At 35.5% G+C, this 23,210-nt stretch overlaps 2 protein-coding genes across 3 annotated transcripts; one reads left to right on the top strand and one right to left on the bottom strand.

Annotated features, from left to right (window-relative positions):
* Nucleotides 1-2,758: 2,758 nt before the first annotated feature.
* LOC103037493 (RING finger protein 148) lies at nucleotides 2,759-18,178 on the top strand. Of its 2 annotated transcripts, XM_022683766.2 has the most exons (9): nucleotides 2,759-2,914; nucleotides 3,281-3,310; nucleotides 3,433-3,930; nucleotides 7,507-7,754; nucleotides 12,407-12,478; nucleotides 12,573-12,655; nucleotides 13,845-13,932; nucleotides 14,685-14,841; nucleotides 16,128-18,178. In XM_022683766.2, exons 3-9 carry the CDS (start codon nucleotides 3,507-3,509, stop codon nucleotides 16,232-16,234), a joined length of 1,179 nt encoding a protein of 392 aa, XP_022539487.1. In that variant the 5' UTR covers nucleotides 2,759-2,914; nucleotides 3,281-3,310; nucleotides 3,433-3,506; the 3' UTR covers nucleotides 16,235-18,178. The 2 variants fall into 2 exon arrangements, with proteins under 2 accessions (XP_022539487.1, XP_022539486.1); XM_022683765.2 differs by having other exon boundaries at nucleotides 3,281-3,930.
* A 1,550-nt stretch (nucleotides 18,179-19,728) lies between these two features.
* On the bottom strand, nucleotides 19,729-22,973 carry LOC103033724 (gap junction alpha-3 protein). The gene is made up of 2 exons (XM_015601684.3): nucleotides 22,655-22,973; nucleotides 19,729-21,088 (listed from the first exon to the last, which is right to left on the bottom strand). The coding sequence occupies exon 2, from the start codon at nucleotides 21,062-21,064 to the stop codon at nucleotides 19,994-19,996; it is 1,071 nt and encodes a 356-aa protein (XP_015457170.3). The 5' UTR covers nucleotides 21,065-21,088; nucleotides 22,655-22,973; the 3' UTR covers nucleotides 19,729-19,993.
* Between the last annotated feature and the right edge of the window lie 237 nt (nucleotides 22,974-23,210).

Here is a 23,210-nt window from a genome sequence, read left to right as displayed (position 1 = left end):
ATCAACACCACATATAATTTAAAGCATATTGCTTTACAATACAATTTATGGAAAAAACAAATAAAGTAAATGTAATAGAAAATGTACTTTTAGTATTCTTTACCTAATTTGAACATACTTTTAATGCTCTTAAGTATACTTCCTTTTTACAAGGGTGGTTACAATCTCCTGACTTCCTGAGCAGGAAATCTGACTTGTTGGGGCTTTCCAGTTAAAATGTCCTACTTGAAATTCACAAATTTCATCATCTGTGTTTAAACAGGAACACAGCATTTGCGTTCTTAACAAGTGAGCCGATTAAGCAAATTGCAATAGCATATTTTTTTTAGATGGTAGACTATTCTAAACATAGATTAAAATGATTAACCATCTTTTTTAAAACGTTTGGACTCATTTGGACTCACTAATCATTCATTGTTCTTTTTCATCCTCTACTCAAGCCATAGTGGTCAAGTGCAACACACAAACACACAAATCTACTGTCAGCATCCCTGCTGTGGTAAGAACGGTCCACCAACAGAAAAATATATTCGGTTAGCAGTGGCCCTTATTTATTGGGCTTTTATTGACAGAAAAATGGAAGATGTTGGATGACAACTTACAAAACAACAACAAAAACAGATATGCTTTCAGTCAGTAGTTGTGTTAGTACAAAGTGCACTTGTATGGTACAGTAGATGTACCTGATAACATGGCCAGTAAGTGTAGGTACAAAGTACGCGTTACCAAAACACTAATAACTATAAAAAGTTTATATCTCCCAGTGGTTTCCTAATGTACAACTGTGGCTGTTTTGAAGCATTTTAATATATCACGAACTTTATAGATAAAATTCTACTCAAATACATTTTTAAGGAAGTTCCAACTTTGTTTATATCAAGGACTGATAACATTCCACCAGCTGTAAATGTTCTTGTCTTATGATACTCCCTTACTAGTTACAGTAGCTACTATTGGCCAGTCTGAGCTCGACGTATTTTACATTGTATAATTTTTTGTATCTTGAAGGTGGCAACTAAAAAACAGTATTAACCCATTAACAGGCCTTGTTCCATATACAGGTCATATGTGTAGGTGATATAAAACCCTTTTTCTCTGCAGAAAAATAAGTTTTTTACATTCTGAGGACTTTTAAGCATTTTGGTGGTCTTACAGGACACTTGAAAACACACACTAAGAAAAGTAAGTACAGATTTGTACTTAAAAGAGTACAAAGCTTTTCGCTGGGGCTGTACCTTATACTGAGGTACAATAAAGTACCTTTCAGTGAAAGTCCTTTTTTGTACCCATGTTTTTTGTGCCAGTAAAGATTATAAAGATTATAAACATTATCATCAACTAAATATGGCTCAAAAACTTGATGATCCAACATTGTCTGGCTTTCAAATGAAAAATGTGAAGTTAAAATAAATATTGTATATTAGTACAGTGATACAGAATACTGAATGTACCCTTTGGCTGGTTAAATGGTACAAATCTGTACTTATTGCTGTTAGAAGTTACTTTGTACTTCAGAGGGAACAAATCTGACCCTGTAAAGACCAATATTGTACCTTTGAGGGTCCAATTATGAAGAGTGTACCTTTGAGTACAAAAAAGTACTCATATCGTACCTCTGTTTTTTAGAGTGCAGGCATTAAAACTAGACAACGGTAATGAAAAGTAAAAGGTTTGGAGGACATTAACTGCTCAATTTGTATTCATTTACATACATTTTTTAACATACTTTCTATTAGAATTACGCTCATGCCGACCTTACATCTAACAATTTTTAAGCAATTTCACTGTTGCAGACAAATTTCCAGAATCAGGATAAATCACAAGAGTCTTGAGACTTGGCTCACGTTAACAGTGACGTGAATAATGTCGACAACCAATAGGAGAGTTATGGGATGTTGCAAGGCCAGAATATTTTACGTGACTGTTTAAAAACAACTTGAAAAACATATTGAACATATTTTGCAGTGTTAAATATGCCTTACATGGTCCTTACTTTAATATGTACAGTATTTTTACAGGTAGCATTTTAAAGTCACTATATATAAAGTTATTTTATTTTGCACTACTGTCTTATTGTGCGGTGTTATTTTTGATACAAACACGTTTAATAAATACACATTTTGCAAGAACAAAGGCAAATGTATAGCAGTGAAACTGTGATTCTTTGATTCTTTACAAGGTTGGAATAAATAAAGGGGGGAAATAAAGCTTATAGGCAGAATTAAACACAAAATATATTCTCTATTAAACAAAATATCAATAACTCAATATTACCAGTGTGGCAGAAAAATAAACTGTTAATGGAGACAAAAGCTGTGAGTCTGATAAATCACAGTATTGATATAAACATTATTTGTAACTTAATATGTAGTATGTATTGTATTGTTGGAAAATAATCTCAAATTTATGTCTGTGAGTAAAAAGACTGTGACTTGATTTTAGATGTGAGAGGGTGTCCGTCTTTAGTCTGTTGAGAGTCTTTTCAGAGTCTTTTAGTCATGTATGGACAGCATTAGTGTTTTTAGGATATAGGCATGAAATATCAGTCAAAAAATTGACAAAAATATTGGCTTATGTTGGTTAAGGGGTTAATGGTGTTGCTCACAATCTGTGGTATAAATAAAGGATGTGGAAGGAAAGTTATTATTGTTACTATTGGCCGGTCTGAGCTCGACACATTTTACATTGTATACATTTTGGTATCTCGAAGGTGGCAACTAAAAAACATTAATGGTATTAATGGTGTGGCTCACATTCTTGAGTGTAAATGAGAGATGTGGTGGGAAAGCTGTTATTGTCTTTTGGCTGTAGAGTTAACCATTTAGGTAGATAAATATGTTTAAATATGTGTAAATATATGAAGAACCGCAGGAATGCCACTACGAACATAATGCTATAATAATTACTGGTGAAAGTAAGTGGAGGTGTTTCTTTTTTCCATTTATTAGTGTTTCTTAACCTTCCTTCCAGAGATGGGGAAAGGGGTAGGACTTTAAAGTCATTATATTTAATATAATTAAAATACACATTTTGCAAGAATGATGTTCTGTTCTGTTATTGCATTAATTCTATCTAAAACGAAGGAAAGTGTATAGCAGTGAGACTGAGATTCTTTGCTATACAAGGTAGATAATGTTTAAATATGTGCAAATATATATAAAGAACGGTAGGAATGCCACTACGAACATAATGCAAAAATAATTACTGGTTAAAGTATGTAGAAGTGTTTCTTTTTTCCATTTATTACTGTTTCTTAACCTTCATTTGCTTTGTTCTTTAGAGGGCACACATTTCCAGTGATGGGGACAAGGTAGGGCGCTACGCTTTTTAATGAATATTATCTTAACCAGTGTTCAAGGTCCAGGATGATAAGGCCGGCTCCACTTGACGTAAAGCAATCTTGGATTACCATGGGCTGATATCCTATTACAGGTAACTGCAGGTAGAGAACAACACTACACGGTGTGGCGCAGAGCAACAGGATTGTTTACCTGCCTCTGGGAAAAATGGAAAAGGACAAAAGAGGACTGCCTCGGTTAACATGGGTCTGTCTGGCGTTATGGCTTTCCCAGTTCCCAGCCCATTCCTCTGCCTCCTACATGGTCTACTGGAGTGCTGTACTGGACATCCTGTACCTCAGCCCAGGAGCTAACCACACAACCACCACTATGTGTGAGTGTGGCTGGTATGGGGCAGATTCTCCTCGGGTCTCAGCCTCTGGATATGTGGCACTTCCTACATCGGATCCCTCGGCCTGCAGTCCCAACACATCGTTCTCTGTCAAAAAGCGGCCGTGGATAGCTCTCATCAAACGAGGCAACTGTAGCTACGCTGACAAGATTCGAGCTGCCCTGCGAAAAAAAGCCTCAGCTGTGGTTATCTACAACTATGACGGCGCTGGAAATGCAACAACCCCCATGAGCCATCCAGGTATGACTGTATATATATTTTTATTTATTTATTTAAAGTGTTTAATTGTGTGAGGAACAGATTGCCTATACAAAGTCTCAGTAGCCTCAGGAGTCTCAAAAGTTCTACTAAAGGTTTTGTACAAATTAAGAAAATATCATTTAAATCATTTTAATAATCAGATTTGATTTCATCAGAGGTCATATTTAATCAAAGACTCAATTAGAACAAGGGGGGTGGCACATTTTTTTTTAAATATCGTGAAAGAAATGTAATCCCCTTAAATATCATGAAATACCACCCCATACATACCCACCCCTAATTATCACATCAGGGTACTACTTTTTTATTAAGCAAAAGAAAAAAATCACACTGTTCTCATTTCCTATTATACCGTGTATCTAGAGACTATATAAATAATAAATCTGTCCAGTATATATATTTTTCTTTAATCATGGATATATGGAGATATTTGGAGTGCATTATTAGTATAATTAGTATCATGATATTCTGGATAATTGACTTCTGTTCTTGACTTTAAATCTGATCAAATTCTAGCTCACTTAGGGCTGTGCCATATTATTTGTAGTTTGCAGTAGTAAAAACACATTTTCATTTTGTTAAGGTTTTGTATTTTTAAAATATATATTTTTTAAATTCAGTGTTTTGTCATATCACCAAGAGTATCTCTTTTGCAAAAATACTATAAAGTATCATGATATGATTTTAGGGCCATATCGCCCACCCCTAGACTCAACTTACTTTTTTCTTAAACATATTTTCTGTAAAATATTCACAATATTACAAGGCTTGGTGACTGTTGTTTAGAGTGAATATACACATCTGATCATTAAGAGTTTGGTTGGTTGGATTTTCTAGTTTTCCCATGGTTCAACATCAGGTTACTATATATAAAGTATCTTAAAGTGATCTTAAAGTATCATTTTTTTTCATTTTGTCCTTTGTTTTTCATTTGTTTGCCATTTTCTTTGTGGTAGTTCTGTTACTTTTTTGTCTCGAATTTGTTCTGAATTTTATTTTTCACTTTTTTTACAACTCCAGCTTCACAAAATCCAGAGTCCAAAGTTATTCCAGTGTCTTTGCCTTACTGCTGTAATAATGCTGCTTTATCTTCAGTGCTGAGTCACATTCCTGGCTAAGGAGGGTCCACCTCAAAAGTTAATGTGAACCCATAGGTTTTATTTATTAGGTTAGTGGGAGGAGTGAATACTGTACCTTCAGTGCAGTCTTAAAGGGGATTTCACAGTATTGCTATATGATGTATGGAAATGTATATATACATAAAGAATGAAGAATGCTATTACCATATTAAAATTAACATTAAATTAAACATAAATATAATCAAAATGCACATTAAATGCAGTGAATACTGTGAATGTAAAAAAATAACTTGCATACCGATGGCCTATGGTGTGCAAGTCATAAAACGATTTATATCACTCATAATGATCCATAAACTCAATTTATTAGTAGCCAATAATAGTGTTCAAGTGCAAAGTGCAAACCCCCTGTAACATAATAATAATAGGGCAGTATGCTGCCTTCTTTTATTTGTGCAGTTAATTTTTTTTCTTAATGAGAACTATATACGCTAAATACAATATATTGCAATACATAATATATGAAAACTGTTTAATATATTTTGACACTTCAAAGTCAAGTCTAGTCAAGTCATCTTTATGTCTATAGCACATATTTAAAAGACAATCAGTGCTGACCGTAGTGCTGTACAATATAATCAAATAACACGAGCCTAATTTACAATAACACAAAAACTAAATATAAAAGAAATGGGAAAAACAGGGAAAATACCAGAAATAAAAACGATCATATGAAAAAACCTGATGACAAGACAATGACAAGAGTAGACCAAGACAAAAAGGACAACTAACAGCATAATCCGCTCAGGACAGGTTTTTTTTTTTTAATAAGATTAAAAATATTCATTTTGGCTGATTCCTTTATAATAAGTGGAAGATTATTCCAATGTTTTTAAGCAGCTAAAGAAAAGGCCAGATCGCCTTTGAATTGCAGCTGAAAGGAACATTTGGTTATTTGATTATTTTCTTATAGTTCCATAATGGCTGATTATACTTGATTCTATAAAGCACACTTGCTTTATTTGCAACAATTACAAACAACAACAAAAAAGGAATTAAATAAAATATTATAAAAATGTTTGCAGGTGTATTTAATTAACTGGACACCTCAAAGAGTGTTACAGAGTGTTACTACTATATAATATAAATCATTTTTAAACAGATCACACTAAATAAAACAATGTACATAATTGAGGAACATTTCATTTCCTTTTTGTTAGACCTGGTCAATTCCTGAACACAGTCCTAAACAATAGAGGGCGGGTGGAGTAAAGGGGGGCGGGGGGGTTCGACTGGGTTTAGATGTGGAAGTGATTTGAGAGGAAACACCTGCAAACAGCAAAACTATTTATGCATTAAAATTTTTCAGTACTGAATTACAGACCATATTTTGAACAACACAGTTACAACACAGTTACTTTTTAAAAGCCCATAAAAGTAAAAGCTGTGTTTAGATACACGGTACAATAGGAAATGAGAACAGTGTGATTTTTTTCTTTTGCTTAAAAAAAAAGTAGTACCCTGATGTGATAATTAGGGGTGGGTATGTATGGGGTACTTTAAAGTGAAGCAGAGATAATTGAACCATACCCTACAGGATAAATAATAATAAAAATGATAATGTTTCTTTATAGTGTTTCAATTATCTCTGCTTCACTCGAAATACATAGTAAGCAAAGTACCATATCATGATAATAAAAATGGTGAATATAGAGTGAATAACTAACTTGTCTTTTCTCATCTCACATTTCACAGCTACTAGTGCATTTAAAAAAATAGAATATCATTAAAAAGTTACTTATTTCCGTAATTCAGCTCAAAATGTGAAATTCATAAATCACATAGATGTATTACACACAGAATGATCTATTTTAAGCCTTTATGTCTTTTATTGTTGATGATTATAGCTAATGTACAGCCAATAAAAACCCAAAAGTCAGTATCGCAAACAAAATTAATATTATATAAGACCAATTGGAACTTTTGATGTGTTATATGAAGTAAAAGTCAGTGCAGTTTTGTTTTCCTGTGAAATCATACAGCACTTCATGATTCCCTTTGCTGACAACTTTTATGGAGATGATGATTTCATTTTCCAGCAGGACTTGGCACACTGCCCACACTGCCAAAAGTACCAATTGGGCTTATAAAATATTTTTGTTTTTCGAGACACTGATTTTTGGGTTTTAATTGGCTGTAAACCATAATCATTAACAATAAAATAAATAAACACTTAAAATACATCACTCTGTGTTTAATACCTGTTTTTAACTAAATTACTGAAATAAAGTAACTTTTAAATGATATTCTACTTTTTTAAATCATTGGTAAATACAAGTGCAGTAAAGTATTCAGACATATCAAATAAATTGTCCATAACTAGTTTGTGTATAGTTGTTCTTCTTATGTATTTACTTGCACTTTTATACATAAGCTAATTTAAAACAACACCTACTTTGTCTGCTTTGTCTTATAGGGGTTGATGAAATAGTGGCCATCACCATCAGCAACAACCTTGGAAAAGAAATCTCCAGCCAGGTGGAAAGTGGGACAATGGCCTATATGTACATTGAAGTGGGCAACCGGTTTAAGTCTATGGGCAGCCCTACGTGGGTCTATATCATGTCTTTCACCTTCTTTGGAATAACAGCCGTCATTCTGGGCTACTTCATCATTGTGGTGATTAAACGCATCTACAGAAACAGACAGCTCCGGAGACAGCAGGTTAGACACTCACCTGATACACCTCACCAGTTTTTTGTCTCATCTGATGGTTCAGAATAATTATTTCAGAAGGAGATGCTAGTATAAACATTAAACATGTGTATAGTGTTAGTTAAATGATGTTCTTGCCTAATTTTAGTTCACTGTTTACTAAATGCATCAATAGTTAATCAGATTAGAGGAGAATTATGTAGTCCTGGCCATTAAAAATGCATTAGAAGTCACTTGCTTTTTTATTTTACCAAAAAAGTAGAGAAAAAGAAATGTATCTGGCCATTATACCACCTTTTCAAATGCTATCCATCTGTATATCGTCCTTCACTAGTGATGCATCAACATAAGGAAGGTGAAGACTAGCACACGCCTCCTCTGACACATGTAAAGTCAGACTCCGCCTCTTTTCCTCCACCTCTTTTCCTGATGCAGCATTATCGAGTAGCATCACAGCACGCTCAGAGGAAAGCGAAGTGACTCGGTTTTGATACATTTTCATTTACATTTTCGGTATTTAGCAGACGCCCTTATCCAGAGCGACTTACAACAGTGCTTCAAAGTTACTTAAGATATCCAAAGCTAGTTTGTAGACTAGGATCAAGAGATACATAGAACTTAATCATGTTTAGAACCCTAGGAACCTTTTTTTTTTTTTTTTTTTAGTTTAGGAACTCTTTAAAAAGATGTGTCTTCAGTCGACGTTTGAAGACGGCGAGTGATTCTGCTGTTCTGACATCCAGTGGAAGTTCATTCCACCACCTTGGTGCTCCAGCACAGAGAAGAGTCTGGATGTCTGTTTTCTGTGTGTTTTGAGTGATGGAGGTTCAAGCCCAGTCATACTGGAAGCTCTAAGAGCTCTTGGTGCAGATCTGGCTTTGACCATCGCCATCAAGTATGAAGGAGCTGGTCTGTTTTTTGCCTTGTAGGCCAGCGTCAGGGTTTTGAATCGGATGCGGGCGGCAACAGGAAGCCAGTGGAGGGAACGCAGCAAAGGAGTCACATGACTGAACTTCGGAAGATTGAAGACGAGTCGTGCTGCCGCGTTCTGAATTAACTGTAGTGGTTTGGTGGCTCGCAGTGGAAGACCAGCCAGTAGAGAGTTGCAGTAGTCAAGTCTTGAGATGACAAGAGACTGCACAAGCACCTGAGTGGCTTCCTGAGACAGAAACGGTCGAATTCTTCGGATGTTGTACAGGAGAAATCTGCATGACCGAGTCAGATTTGCAATATGGCTTGAGAATGATAACTGGTCATCCATTACTACACCAAGGCTTCGTGCTTCTGCCGATGGAGTGACCAGTGAGTTGTCGAACGAGATGGAGATATTGTTGTGAAGGCTCGTAGTTCCTGGGATGAACAGAAGGTCAGTCTTGCTGGGGTTGAGTTTTAGGTGATGAGAACTCATCCACATCGAGACATCACTGAGACATGCTGAGATGAGGGATGAAACCTGAGTGTCGGAAGGAGGAAAAGAAAGGATTAGTTGAGTGTCATCCGCATAGCAGTGGTATGAGAATCCATGAGAAGATATTATTTCACCCAGAGAGCGAGTATAGAGTGAGAAAAGAAGAGGACCAAGCACCGAGCCTTGTGGAACCCCAGTGGAGAGTCTGCATGGGGCAGATGTTGCCCCTTGCCAAGTTACCTGGTAGGAACGGTCCTCCAGGTACGATGCAAACCACTGCCATGCAGAGCCAGTGATTCCAAGGCTGGTGAGGACGGAAAGGAGAATGCTGTGGTTGACCGTGTCGAAAGCAGCAGAGAGATCAAGGAGAATCAGAACAGATGACAGGTTGGTAGCTTTTGCTGCATGAAGCTTCTCTGTAACTGCAATGGGGGCAGTTTCAGTAGAGTGTGCAGGTTTGAAGCCAGACTGGTTTGGATCCTGAAGATTGTTCTGAGTGAGAAAGAGAGAAAGTTGGTTGTAGACAGCACGCTCAAGGACTTTAGAAAGGAAAGAGAGGAGAGAAACTGGCCTGTAGTTGCCAACATCCAAGCTGTCTAGAGTTGGTTTCTTCAAGATAGGAACCACTCTGGCAGTCTTAAAAGTTGATGGAACATGACCAGATGATAGAGAGGTGTTAATGATGTGAGTGATGAACGGAAGGAGGTCAGGAGCAATTGTCTGAAAGAGGGAAGATGGTAAAGGGTCAAGTGGGCAAGTGGTTGGATTGTTAGAATGTAGAAGATGAAGCATTTCATCTGTGGAAAGCAGAGAGAAGTGAGACAGAGAAGTAGAATGTGGAAGATAGAGCTTGGTGGGAAGGGTAGAGGCAGGGGGAAAGGATTGATACATTGATACATGATACATTGATACATCATTGATACATCAGCTCACAGACGCAGCCTTGTGCTGATCATCATCACCCTAGGAGTGATGAGGGAAAAGAGTGCCATCTACTGTACCCACCCAGAGAGAGCAAGGACAATTGAGCTCTCTCAGGGCTTCGGCAGCTGATGGCAAGCTGCATGACTGGGATTCGAACCAAGTCTGAAAGTCTGAAATGCCTCCTCACAGAAATCCATAAAATTAACTGATTTTGTAACTGAATTGTAAGAAAATATTCATTTGTATTTGTGGTAAATAGCAGGTGCTGGTGACAGAGAAATCACATATTTAAAAAGATAAATTTGACACTATTTTTATGTGAGCGTTTTATGTATTTACTGAGCATGGAGAAACAAAAGAAAATCACACAACTGTCCAAGAATATGAGAATCAAAATTCTGTGAAGTATATGGACAATCTCAATGCCACAGTCCAATTCCAAAGATCTTCATATTCCACTCTCCACTTTGTCCAAAAAAGACACAGAAAAAGCTTGGACACAGTGCAGTTTCTAGTTAATAACACTGTAACTAACCCCCCCTGGAAGTGGACGGAACAGAAACATTGTTGGAGGACTGAAATGTAGGATGGTGTTTGAATGGTGGTGAGAGAATTCAAGCTGACCTGCAGACACAGGATACAGCAGTGTCAACTCACCCTATCCAATGCCCTCTGAATGAAACGGGGCGGCCCAGAAAAGGAGACCCAGAAAGACAAGCATTGACGACAAAGAGACATAAATCATGCCAAAAGGAGCCAGCCAGAGGAAACAACAATTCTTCCAGGAGAACATTGTGCTGACAGATGAGACCAAAAACAGAGCATTTTGGCAAAGCATATCCTCGTATCATTTACACAAAATGAAAATAGACCTTTAAAGACAGGCTGTTAATACTTTAGTCCAGTTCATGTCTGCAGTTGTATGAAATTACATCAGATGATTCTATTTTTTGTACTGTTCCAAAAGTATCAAACTATTTCTATTTGTAACAATGATCTGGAAGTGTAGGGGTGGCAATATCTTTGGCCATGACTGTGCTACACTTTAACACACTAGTAGTATACAGTATACTGGAGTAGTTTGTTGAAATCTAAAGACTAAATGACTGCTTAAATATTTATATACAGCTCTGGGAAAAATTAAGAGACCACTTTTAGATTTTGCTATTTATAGGTATAAATTTGAGTAAAATGAACATTGTTGTTTTATTCTATAAACTATGGACAACATTTTTCCCAAATTCCAAATAAAAATATTGTCACTTGGAGCATTTATTTGCAGAAAATGAGAAATGACTGAAATACAAAAAAAGAAGCGGAGCTTTTAGACCTCAAATAATGCAAAGAAAACAAGTTCGTATAAACCCTGTTTTTTAATCCCAGTTTTCATGCATCTTGGCATCATGTTCCCTCCACCAGTCTTACACACTGCTTTTGGATAACTTTATGACACTCCTGGTGCAAAAATTCAAGCAGTTCAGCTTGGTTTGATGACTTGTGATCATCCAACTTCTATCATTATATTTCAGTGGTTCTTAATTGGGTAAAATCAAGGAAACTTTTTTTTTCCAGAGCTGTTTATTCTTACTTCGAGCTGTTTACAAGAAAACATTAAATCAGTCCACTTCCTCGTTGCTTTGACCAGAATGACTTTTTATATTATTTCAGCTTCCTTCAGGATAGTTCCCGTACGATTCTTAAGACTTTTCTTTAGTGGAGCCTGTATGAAACCTAGATTTAAAATAATTAAAGGTAGATTTTAATTCCTCTTTTAAACTCTGGCTTTAGTTTTACAAAATAAAATCTTGAGAGGGAAAGTTTTTGTATGTGATCATATCTTTTTTTTTAGACCCTTTCACTTTCATCACATTTTATCATGTGCTAAAATAGTAAATGGTCTAGAATAAAAAACAAAAAATAGTTAGGAGGGGTTTTGTCCTGTCATTCTGCATATAATACCCTGTAATGACAAAGTAAAAAAAATATATATATTTTTTTTGCAAATGTATTAAAAAGTAATACAAACATTTTGCCTGGACATAATTATAAAGATCATTTGTTATGATGCATTCAATTCATTATGGTTATTGAGTGCAGAATGATAGAGAAAACCTTTTTTAAGCACAAATTGTAAGTAAAATAACTAAACTAACAATAACATCCAAAAATATATATTAATAAACATTACACAAAAATACAAAATTCTCTCTGAATTTGTTTAACATACTCTTAGCTTGTTCAACTCACCCAACTGTTTAGAATAGCTCTAAAATCGAAGAATCTGAATATCTGCTTAAAAAACTCAAAATCTGTCTTGTCGTTTATACAGAGAGAAATGAAGAAAGTGGCGGAGAGAGCTATTTCCAAGTTACAAGTTCGGACACTTCGAAGGAATGACCCGGTACTGTACAACAATTTTATTATTGCTAGTTATTGTTTTTTTAAAGACACCAATTAAAACCATGTGTTTTAATTACATTCTCATTTCTTTGCAGGAAGTTGAAGCAGAAGAGAACACCTGTGCTGTGTGCATAGATCCATTCAAGAGGGGGGATATTGTGACAAATCTGCCTTGCAGGTAAATTATTAATCTTAGTAGTTATCTTATCTAAGGTTTGATTAGTGAACATTTTTAATTTTTTTGGAAATTATTGTGAATAATATCCAGTTAAAGCTGAGGCTCACTTAATATCTAATAGTTTAGGCTAAAAATGACAGGTATAATTAATTCCCTATTAAATTAATTTCCTGTTATTTTTACAGTACCAGTCAAAAGTTTGGACACATCTTCTCATTCAATGCTTTTATTTTTAATGAATACGGAAGTTATCTAGATTATGAAGAAACACATAAGGAATCATGTAACAAGTGTTAAACACACCAAAAATACTCATTATAATCATTTAGGTGCTCTTATCTGGGGAGCTGTTAACTTGTGGTTTCTGAGGCTGGTAACTCTGATTAACTTAGCCTGTACAACAGAGGAAACTCTTGCTCTTCCTTTCCTGGGGCGGTCCTGATGAGTGCCAGTTTCATTATCATTTTCATTATCATTTTTGATGGTCTTTTTTGCGACTGCGCTTGAGGATACTTTTAAAGATAAACTGACCTTAATTTCTTAAATATTTTTTTCCTTTACTTAGTTGAGTATTTCTTGCTTCCCATATTATGGAATATGGATTAGAACATTATTCAAATATTCACTATTCACTGTATACCTGTAACTCTACATCTTCACTACTTTACAAGTGATGCTTTCAAACACTTTATTAAGAGGCAAGAAATTCAAGTAATTAACTCTTGATGAGTTCAGCACAGCTGTTAACTGAAAGCCTGAATTCCAGGTGACTCTACCTTATAAAGCTGACTGAGAAAATCCAGCCATGATATGCAAAGCAGTCAACTTAGCAAGAGGTAGAATCTATAATATAAAACATATTATGGTTTGTTTAATATTTTATGACGTTTAATAATGATATAACACTGAATTTAATCCAAACTTTTGACCTGTACTCTACAGCATATAGACTTATAATAGAAATATATTTATGGTTGTTCAGTAAAACATCACATAATGCTTATATAACCTCATGAGGAGAGTTTATTCAGGTTCAAAGTGCAGCAGGAAATCTCCTGAGTGACTAAAATTCGGTGTATGACACTGTGTATGGCACTTATAGGACCATGTAGAGTCAGATAATGATTTGCTAGCTTTATGACGACTGTAAGACTGACTCCTAAACTGTGACCTTTTATCCCCTTTCAAGTCATCTCTTCCATAAGACATGCATTGAACCATGGCTCCTGGAACACCATACCTGCCCCATGTGTAAATATGATATTCTGAAAGCAGAGGTACGTTTCTTTTGGACATACAGCTAAGAGACCACGTCAGTTTCTGAATCAGTTTATCTGATTTTGCTATTTATAAGTATATTTTTGAGTAAAATGAACATTGTTGTTTTATTCTATAAACTACGGACAACATTTCTCCCAAATTCCAAATAAAAATCTTGTCATTTAGAGCATTTATTTGCAGAAAATGAGAAATGGCTGAAATAACAAAAAAATGCAGAGCTTTCAGACCTCAAATAATGCAAAGAAAACAAGTTCATATTCATAAAGTTTTAAGAGTTCAGAAATCAGTATTTGGTGGAATAACCCTGGCTTTTAATCACAGTTTTCATGCATCTTGGCATCATGTTCTCCTCCACCAGTCTTACACTCTGCTTTTGGATAACCTTATGCTGCTTTACTCCTGTTGCAAAAATTCAAGCAGTTCAGTTTGGTTTGATGGCTTGTAGTCATCCATCTTCCTCTTGATTATATAGTTATATAGAGGTTAGCAATTTGGTAAAATCAAAGAAAATCATAATTTTAAGTGGTTTCTTATTTTTTTCCCACAGCTATAGCTGACCTACTATTATAATAACAAGGAGTCAGTGTGTATTTTTGGCTGTGATCAAACTTGTAACAGTTTTTTCTGAGGACATGTTTCATTTATTTCAAGGATATGTGCAAATATGTTACATAAGTTGCTGTGAGAAGTAACATTATTATCACTTACCTTATCATTCTGTACACTGCTGATTAATCTTTTTCTGAAGGTTGGGGTAGAACCGCAGGAATCAACCACTCCAACAGAAGATGTCAGGTTTTACCCGAGTTCTGTATCAGGATCACTGCCAGAAACGCCAGCGGTGGTCACGTCTCAGGAGCAACATGTTGAGACCAGGTCACGCTTAGATGTTGAGAGTGCTGAACGTGAGTTAACCTAACTGTACCATTAGATAAAGCATTTTTTCTGATCCTATTTTGTAAATAATATAAGGCACTGTGTTATAAATATAATAAGATAAAATTACTACAACTGACAATTACTAACTGACAGTTATTAATAATTAGTAAATAAATGATCTACTGATTATGTTTATGTCATATTTAAGTTTATTAATGAACATCCTTAGGGGAAAAAAAATCACAGAATAATAGCCACACACACTGCTCTAACTAAATGAAGCATTATTATTTTTATATCATATATATATCTTTTATGTGTATCACTGTGTAAGAACCACACAACAAATGCAATTTTCTCAAAGCAAAATATACAAATATCTCATTTGGGCATATTTGGACAATTAGCTAACATGTTTGTATAAGATACAAATATACAATTTAACAGCTTGGAAAGCAAATGGATATTAGATATTTAGTATGTTCTGTATTAAAATAATATATAAAAACTAAAATTTAATAAAATACTCCGACTCCTACTCATGTTATTGCTTGGTATTGCTACTTCAACAATAATACTAAGTTGACAACATTCACATCATATACCAATAAATACTGTTAAATACTGTTAAAATTCACATTTCTACTGTAGTGAGGGTTAAATAAAATACATAACGGAGCACTTCTAAGACAAATGTGCATCCTAAAATGAAATGGATTTATTTATTTATTATATAATATTAAAAATGATTTGTTACTTTTTTTACACATACTGTTTTTGAACTGCCAGTAAGACTCTGTTTATAGTCCATTCTTGATTAAAAGCTGTGTTCTCTCTGTGTGCTTTTTATAGAGCCCTCGTTTTTTAAAAACGTTTTTCTCAAATCACACACTGATACTGTGGCCCCCTCTAGAGGCTGTGGAGAAGCTGCCTGTTTTCTCTCTGCTTCACTTTATCATTTTAGATCAGTAAAATGAATCAACTCCAAATTCTGCATTTTTTGAAATAGACATTAAAACCAAACAACCATAAAAAAAAATTGTTTGGAGGACATGAAATATGTTTAATTTGTTGGAAAATGTGTTGCAGATTTACTTCAATATTTTATATATTAATAATTCTTGAATAGATATTCTCAAGATTAATGCGTTATATCAGGCAGAAAATGCTGGCCTATTAATATAAAAACCCTTTATATTGGCTTTTTAAAATCTTTACAAGGTTTCTTTTTTACAAGCTGTATCTCTTTTACAAAGTGATTTGTCTAAATAACTCTAATAACTCTTAACTTTTTTTTTTTTTTTTACATTAGGTGCCATTCCAATGTCAGATCATGTGAGGAGAAAGGAGCACATCTATGAGAACCCAGCATTCGAAGAAGAACAGCAGAACAATGACCATCCTATACATCAAGTTTAATATAATAATCAATACATATTTATGGATAACAATGAATTTCCTGGAACACCAATAAGGAATAACTCTTAGTAAGACAATCTCTTAAATTGGGGTATAATACTTAATAGCAAAAAAGAGCTCAGACTGTAGTGTGTATGAGAAAAAATACACATTAGAGCCCTTAAAAGGTATAGTAGGTGATTTGCCTGAAATTTTTTTTTTTTTTTTTTTTTTTTACTTCACTGAGATGGAAAGGTTGTGGGTTTGAGACCCTTTAGCACGATATCACTGTGTGTCTTCCGGGTGTGTGTTAGTGTGTTCACTGCACAGATGGGTTAAAGGCGGAGGCAAAAGTCCATCTGTGCCCAGCACAGGTATGGTGTACATAAGTGTATTGTCTTGTCCTGTCTTAAGTCTAATTCTCTAATGACAAAAAGAATATGAATCATTTTTTTACAGAGGCCACATGACTGTTTAAACTCACACACACTTGCCTGAATACCAGCCTACCTCACAACCCCACACTCAGGCAAGTGCTGTAGATGTGTACTGCAGAGTCCATTAAAAAGACTTAAACACAAAAACACCATTGTGGTTTAGGAATTAGTGTCACCAGCTAAGGGTGGAGTAACCTGTACCCTGGAAAGTGATGCTGTTGAGCAGGTAAATAGCAGTTTTGTCTTGTTTATGGTGAAATTTGTCATTTTCCTGAATGATTTAGCCAACATAGCTAAGGTGTTTATATCTTTCTGGTATAAATCAGCTTCTCACTGCATCTGTGTGGACTGGTGTTAGCTTCCCTGCTAGGCTAACTTCCTTGCTAGCTCATGCTCACATTTTAAGAGTTGGTTTTGCCATTTTACAGTCAAGTCTGTGTCTCATGTGGACAGACAGTAAAAAAACCTACATTATTAAAAACACAGCTACATGTGTAGAGAGTTTAAATGGTACCACTTTAAAATAAGACTACCTTTATAACGGGCTTATAAATGGTTTACAATTAGTTTATTAATAGTTACTAATTAGGTTGCAAATGCCTTAAAAATAATTTATAATCAGTTATAACACATATGTAAAAAGTGCAACAACGACCTGTTGTTTGCCAAATAGTGAACCCACAGCCATCTATATTGTTGCCCGTTCTACGTATGTGTTATAACTGATTATTAATGATTTTTAAGGCATTTACAACATAATTAGTAACCATTAATGAGCTAATTGTAAACCATTTATAAACCCTTTATAAAGGTAGTCTTATTTTAAAGTGGTACCGTTTAAACTGTAGCTGTTAGCTTGCTAGCTTAGCTTGTTTGTGTGCATGTTTCGAGTGAATGTATGTTGTGATTATTTGTAATTACTGAAGGTTATGGGAGATTTTTCACCTTACAAATGTTTAAAGGATGAATTTGATGAATTCTGCTCAGTTCTTCACCTCTTTCCTCCCTCACATGCCGTTAGCTGTGTGTTCCTGTGTTTTGTGGAGTGGATTGGCTTTGGAAGGAGGTCTGTTTTTTTGGCTTAAACTACTGGTTTCTTCAAAATCACCTACTATAACTTTAAAACAAGCAGCCTAAATGATCAAAAAATTGAGATTTGAGATCTTTGAATAAAAAGAGATCTTTCATTTCAAAAACAAAGTTTGTTAAAATGATACAATGGGTTTTGCACGTGTTAAAAATATGCACTTTGAATTTGTTGGGGTAAAGGACTGTGTGTGACAGGAAGTGTGCTTATTTCTTTACTATACAAAAATAATTATTTTTCTGAAGATTAATAGATTCTAAGAATCTATACATTATTTTTGTTCCTGCATATGATCAAAAGAGGCCAAATACAATATTATATATTATTTAATTGTACCTTCTTAATAATGCTGTTATATTTTGGATGTGACACCGAAATGAATAAATGTGTATTTTCAAATAATATTTTGTTCATGTATTAATAAACATAATTCAGTTTTTACTGTTTTTTTTTTTTTTTTTTTTTACATTTACTTCTGTTATGTCAATTTTTTTTACAACAATGTTGATTACCTAAGTGAACACTATGTGTATTTAAAACAGACAGCATCTTAAAGGGGCACTAAACCCTTTGATTTCTGCTTATTCCACACTCAGCTCAAATATAAAAAAGGCTAAAAAAATGGCAGGGGTAGTTTGGGTGATGTATGGGTTTAGATGCAGGGCAGGAGAGACAGTTGATCAGCTAAGCTGCAGCAGAGGGGCAGTATTATTAATTGACTGATCTGCATACTGTGATGTGTCTCTGCAGTGGCCAAAATTATCACAATAAAAAAAGCATTTTTAAAGGTTAGGAAATGTTTATACAAATTTTAAGCAGAATTGGTATGTTTCATTACTTCAAAGAAACACATTTCAGCTATTAATTAAAAAATATAGTTTAGAGTTTAGTGTGTTTAGTGATTCGGACACACCCATGAACACAGCCTACCTAACCGTACTCTCCTTGACTGATTTGGCAGCAAGTCTTTACCTAGTGTTAAAATTGACTGTTGTTATTGGGAATAACAACATGCCGTATACAACATTCTACATCCCCTGCTCTCAGTGCAAGCTAATTATAACTCTGGACTAGGGATGTTTGAAGTGGACGACTCAGCGGAGGAGGTGCAGGCTGGTATGTGACTTAGAAAAGGTTTAGAAGACTTCTAATTTTAACCCTTAAGACCAATCGGTCTTTTCCACTGAGCCGAAAAGAGACACCATGTCTAAAAAGAGCTGTGAGACACATGAGTCTTGTATATTTTGGCCTATATATGAATATCAGCGAGTGCAGATGTATGTGCAGGCATATTTATTTGCTTACAGAGATGAGTTTCTGATAAAAAAAAAATATATATATATAAATGTGTATTCCTGGTGCTATTTTCCTGAGTCTCTTTTGGTCTGCTTTCTCTATTTTACTTAAAAAAAAAAAAAACATCAAGGCCCTTTTAGGGCAATATACTAAAAAACTACTAAACCAAGTTTAAATAGTTATTTGAGTTTATATCACATGTGCAAAAGACTTAAAATGTTATAGATGTTAAAAGAACTATCAGTAATAAATGCAAGCGAGTGTTTGAAGTGTGAATATAGGATTGGGTTAGGATGGTTAGCAACCTTACTGAAGCTCAGTGATTACCTGTTTGGCAGACAACTTGCCAGCTTTCCAGTTTCCAGGGCTGCAGTACACTGAGTTTGAGTGCTACTGTTTATACCTGACAATCCTGAGTGTGGAAATGGGACTGACGGAATGGTGGTGGGCAGACCTGGAGGCCACAACTAACACACATTTCCATGACAATTTCCTGATTGTGTTATGAGATACTATAGAAAATATAAACCTTAATGGTCCTTTAATTTTTATAAGATAAATTATATATGAGATATATGAGATACTTTAATGTATCACATGTGATGTGATAGATTAATAAATGATTAGTTATCAGAAACTTTATTTATATTAAAAAACAGTTTTTATTGTTTACAGTAAGAAATGTGGATAAGTGGTCTGTTTCCATTGCATTGTACTTTATTTAAAATTATGGCATAAAAATAGTAATAAATACAATTTCTACTGGACATTTGAATGAAAATAAGTGTTTATGGCATCCTACAGTTCAACGTAATACAAATTGTATTCTGACAGCATTGGGGAAATAGACTACATACAACTGGTTACATTAAATTATTAAACCTGGACTTTCTAACGTTCCAATTTGAAAACATAAAAAAATGCCAAGCCATAGGTATAAAAAAGAAAACATCTTCAATATCAAATCTTCAGATCGTCTAGCCTGCTCTTATTGCTGAACTTACCAGTTCGATTAGGCCTCCTCTGCTGATCTCCTGGTGACCCAGGAGCTGGACCTGAGGCTTTCTTTAATTTTAAGTTGAGTTCCTCTGGTTTACCATTCCTCTCTACAGCAAAGTTGTCTTTGTTCTGCTTACAAACTGCTTTGCTGTTATATGGAAGAAACGATTCAGGATCACCAGTTTGTGAACTGTATCCGGGAGCAGAGGGATATGGGGGCTGGTGGCCATGGAAATAGTTGTAAGTGGGAACAAATTGGTTGGTTACTTCGCTGGGAGCGTTGGATGATACCTCAGACGGCAGCTTCTCTTTTCTGTGTCTGAAGCTTTGGCGGCACTTGGTGAAACCCAAGTAATACATTTCCACCAGGTTAAGAAGAAGCGAGAAGCATGCTACTGCTAGCATAAAGATGATGAAAATGGTCTTCTCTGTGGGTCTGGAGATGTAGCAGTTCACAGGATTGGGGCACGGCGGCCGGTCGCACATGTAGAGCGGTTTGAGTTCAAATCCGTACAGGAAGTACTGTGCAACTATAAAGCCTACCTCAAACAGTGTCTTAAAGATGATGTTGAAGACGTACGTGCGCAGGATGTCTCCTTGAAGACGGATGTGGCCTTGCTCATCCCGCACTGAAGGCTTCTTTGCTTTGGCTTCACCAATAAGGGGCTGGTTATCACCCTGCTGGGAAAGTTCCTTCTCTTTTTGCCTTTCTTTGTGTTTCTCTTCCATCCGAACCAAGTGCAGAATGTGGCCCAGGTAGATAAGTGTGGGGGTGGAGACGAATATGATCTGAAGAACCCAGAAGCGGATGTGGGAGATGGGGAACGTCTTGTCGTAGCAGACATTCTGGCAACCGGGTTGTTTGGTATCGCAGGTGAAACCTGATTGCTCATCTCCCCAGACCTTCTCAGCAGCTGTGCCCAGCACCAGGATGCGGAAGATGAAGAGGACGGTCAGCCACACTTTGCCGACCACAGTGGAGTGCTCCTGGGCACTCTCCAGCAGCTTTCCCAGTAAACCCCAGTCTCCCATTGCAGCATGAGTTGAGGACTAATTCTGCAAAAAAAAAAAAAAAAGTCCTTTAAAATTTGCAATAGCATAGTGTTAGAAATTATGGCTGAGGTTTTCCATTTATAGACTAACTAGTCAACTTAAATAATTAGAAAATCCCTTATTTATTAGTCCCACAGTGGGGACATTTTGAATCCACATTTTGTATCCACCACTGCTGATATGTTATAATATAGATATAAGACTGAAGAATTTAAATATAAGCCCACATACCGTCCCCTATGTGGTAAAAATATTAACATAATAAAATTACAATGAATACTACTCATAATAAATTCAATTTGAAGCCTATCTTGACTTTTTACTCTAGAAAAACTGACACACAGAAGCCATTCAGGACTAAAAGCTTCTTCTTATCTTGTTACCAGGGGAGCTAGATATCATAACAGCACTTTGACCTAAAGCAACATGCTGTGATACAGCTAATTCAGTTTTCAAAAGCATTGTGTATTATATAAACAATAATGATTTCCATCTCTAAAAGTATATATAAAGCCAACTTTGAGCCACGAATGTTACCTACATAATTTAAACACACAAACTGTCCCTTACACTGTGTTAAATGACAAAATGACCTGACATAAACTCTTTTTACATTGTCTTCCATTAAAACGGATTTCCCCAAAATGATTATTTGTTGAAAGGACAAAAAATATGATATATTTTATCACATTTATGCATTTGTGATAACTTGATGACTATTGTTCAAACAAACTTACTATAGGCCCTTTTACAAAACAAAAAAAAGTGGAAGAAAGAAAATGCTTTTTCACATATGTTTGGTATCCATTCTTAATGTATGAAATACTGAAGAATTCTGACACTGATATGCTAAGTTTATAGCTGCTATAAATGCTTTGGGCAGGTCGCTACTAGCCTGATCATGAGGTGTCATCAAATATCCAACTGTTCCCTTTAAAAGGAGTAAGAAACATCAGGGTTAATACACTTTTTCACCAATACCATGATTTTTTCATGACTTTTCCATGCCTTCAGGGTAAACGTTCAAGATATGGTCAATAAAACCAAAAATCAACTAAAACCATAATCAAAAATGATTATTGTAGGCCTAAAATGAATCTGATAAAAATGGTGACATACAATCTTTAATTATAAAATGTGTGTGTGTGTGTCAGATCCTGAGAGCTCCATTGTATATGGCTAAATTACTGAAATAACTTTAGTCTTTTGTAGACTAAATTTCCATGACTTTTCCAAAACTTTGTGGGTATTTTTATTTTTTGAAAACTTTTCCAGGCCTGGGAATTGCTTTTTTTTTTTTTTTTTTTTAATTCCATGACTTTTCCTAGGTTTTTCATGACCCTATGAACCCTGAACATGAATTCATGTGTTAATTCTATTAGGCTAAATGAAATTTAATAAAATTAAATTAAATGTGATGAGTGGTCCCAAATGGTCCTTAGAACCTATTAAACTGTTTTTGGGTATTTATCAATATTCTTTTTGTTTTTTTAATGCTTTATATTTAAGAGAATCAATAACTTATATAAAAAAAAACACACACAAACAGTGTACAGGAAAGTTGCCCACCTCGTCAGTGAATACATCTCCAGCAGTGGATCAGAAGCCGAGAGCATGGATCCATGCGGGTCGCTCACACAGGCCCTGTACTCCGGCCCGTTTCAAGGCTATGTCCTTGAAGAGGAATGAGATCCAGGCTGTCTGTGGTCACGGTTCTGATAACAATAAATCAATTGAGTTTTTCTTATCCAAAAGCACAGAGTGTCGTCTGTTCAGGCAGCCCAGACCTGTTGAAACCACTGCCAAAGAGTCTTCTCCTGGCTGACCCCCTCCTTCCTCTGCCTGCGGTTAATTTTGGTACGAGGCACACTCTCTAATGTAAACTATCAGACTCGCCACTTGCTCCTTACTTGAAATGACAGGGCGAGCAGCCAATGAGACAGCCAGCCAGTGACCCAAGGGCAAGGCTAAATATAGCAGTGGGGTCTCTCCTATCACCAGAGAGTTGACTTGGAAGTACACCGACATTTGAGGCCTGAAGGCACTGATGAAAATCACAGTCGTGGCAGAGCTTCACAGTGCTGCGGTTGTGCAGTAGATTAAATCAGAAAGGTAATCCGTGCCA

This window comes from Astyanax mexicanus, chromosome 10 (genome assembly GCF_023375975.1).
Source record: "Astyanax mexicanus isolate ESR-SI-001 chromosome 10, AstMex3_surface, whole genome shotgun sequence".
In the NCBI taxonomy this organism is placed as follows: Eukaryota; Metazoa; Chordata; class Actinopteri; order Characiformes; family Acestrorhamphidae; genus Astyanax; species Astyanax mexicanus.
Note: the sequence above shows the minus strand (reverse complement) of the source record. Positions and strands in the feature narration are given on the sequence as shown.

Bases quoted from the DNA above. Each gene is read 5' to 3' on its own strand.
- LOC103037493 (XM_022683766.2), top strand. From the start codon at position 3,507: ATGGAAAAGGACAAAAGAGGACTGCCTCGGTTAACATGGGTCTGTCTG. The intron at 12,479-12,572 runs GTACTGTACAAC...ATTTCTTTGCAG, and splicing joins CACTTCGAAGGAATGACCCG to GAAGTTGAAGCAGAAGAGAA. The intron at 13,933-14,684 runs GTACGTTTCTTT...CTTTTTCTGAAG, and splicing joins ATGATATTCTGAAAGCAGAG to GTTGGGGTAGAACCGCAGGA.
- LOC103033724 (XM_015601684.3), bottom strand. From the start codon at position 21,064: ATGGGAGACTGGGGTTTACTGGGAAAGCTGCTGGAGAGTGCCCAGGAG.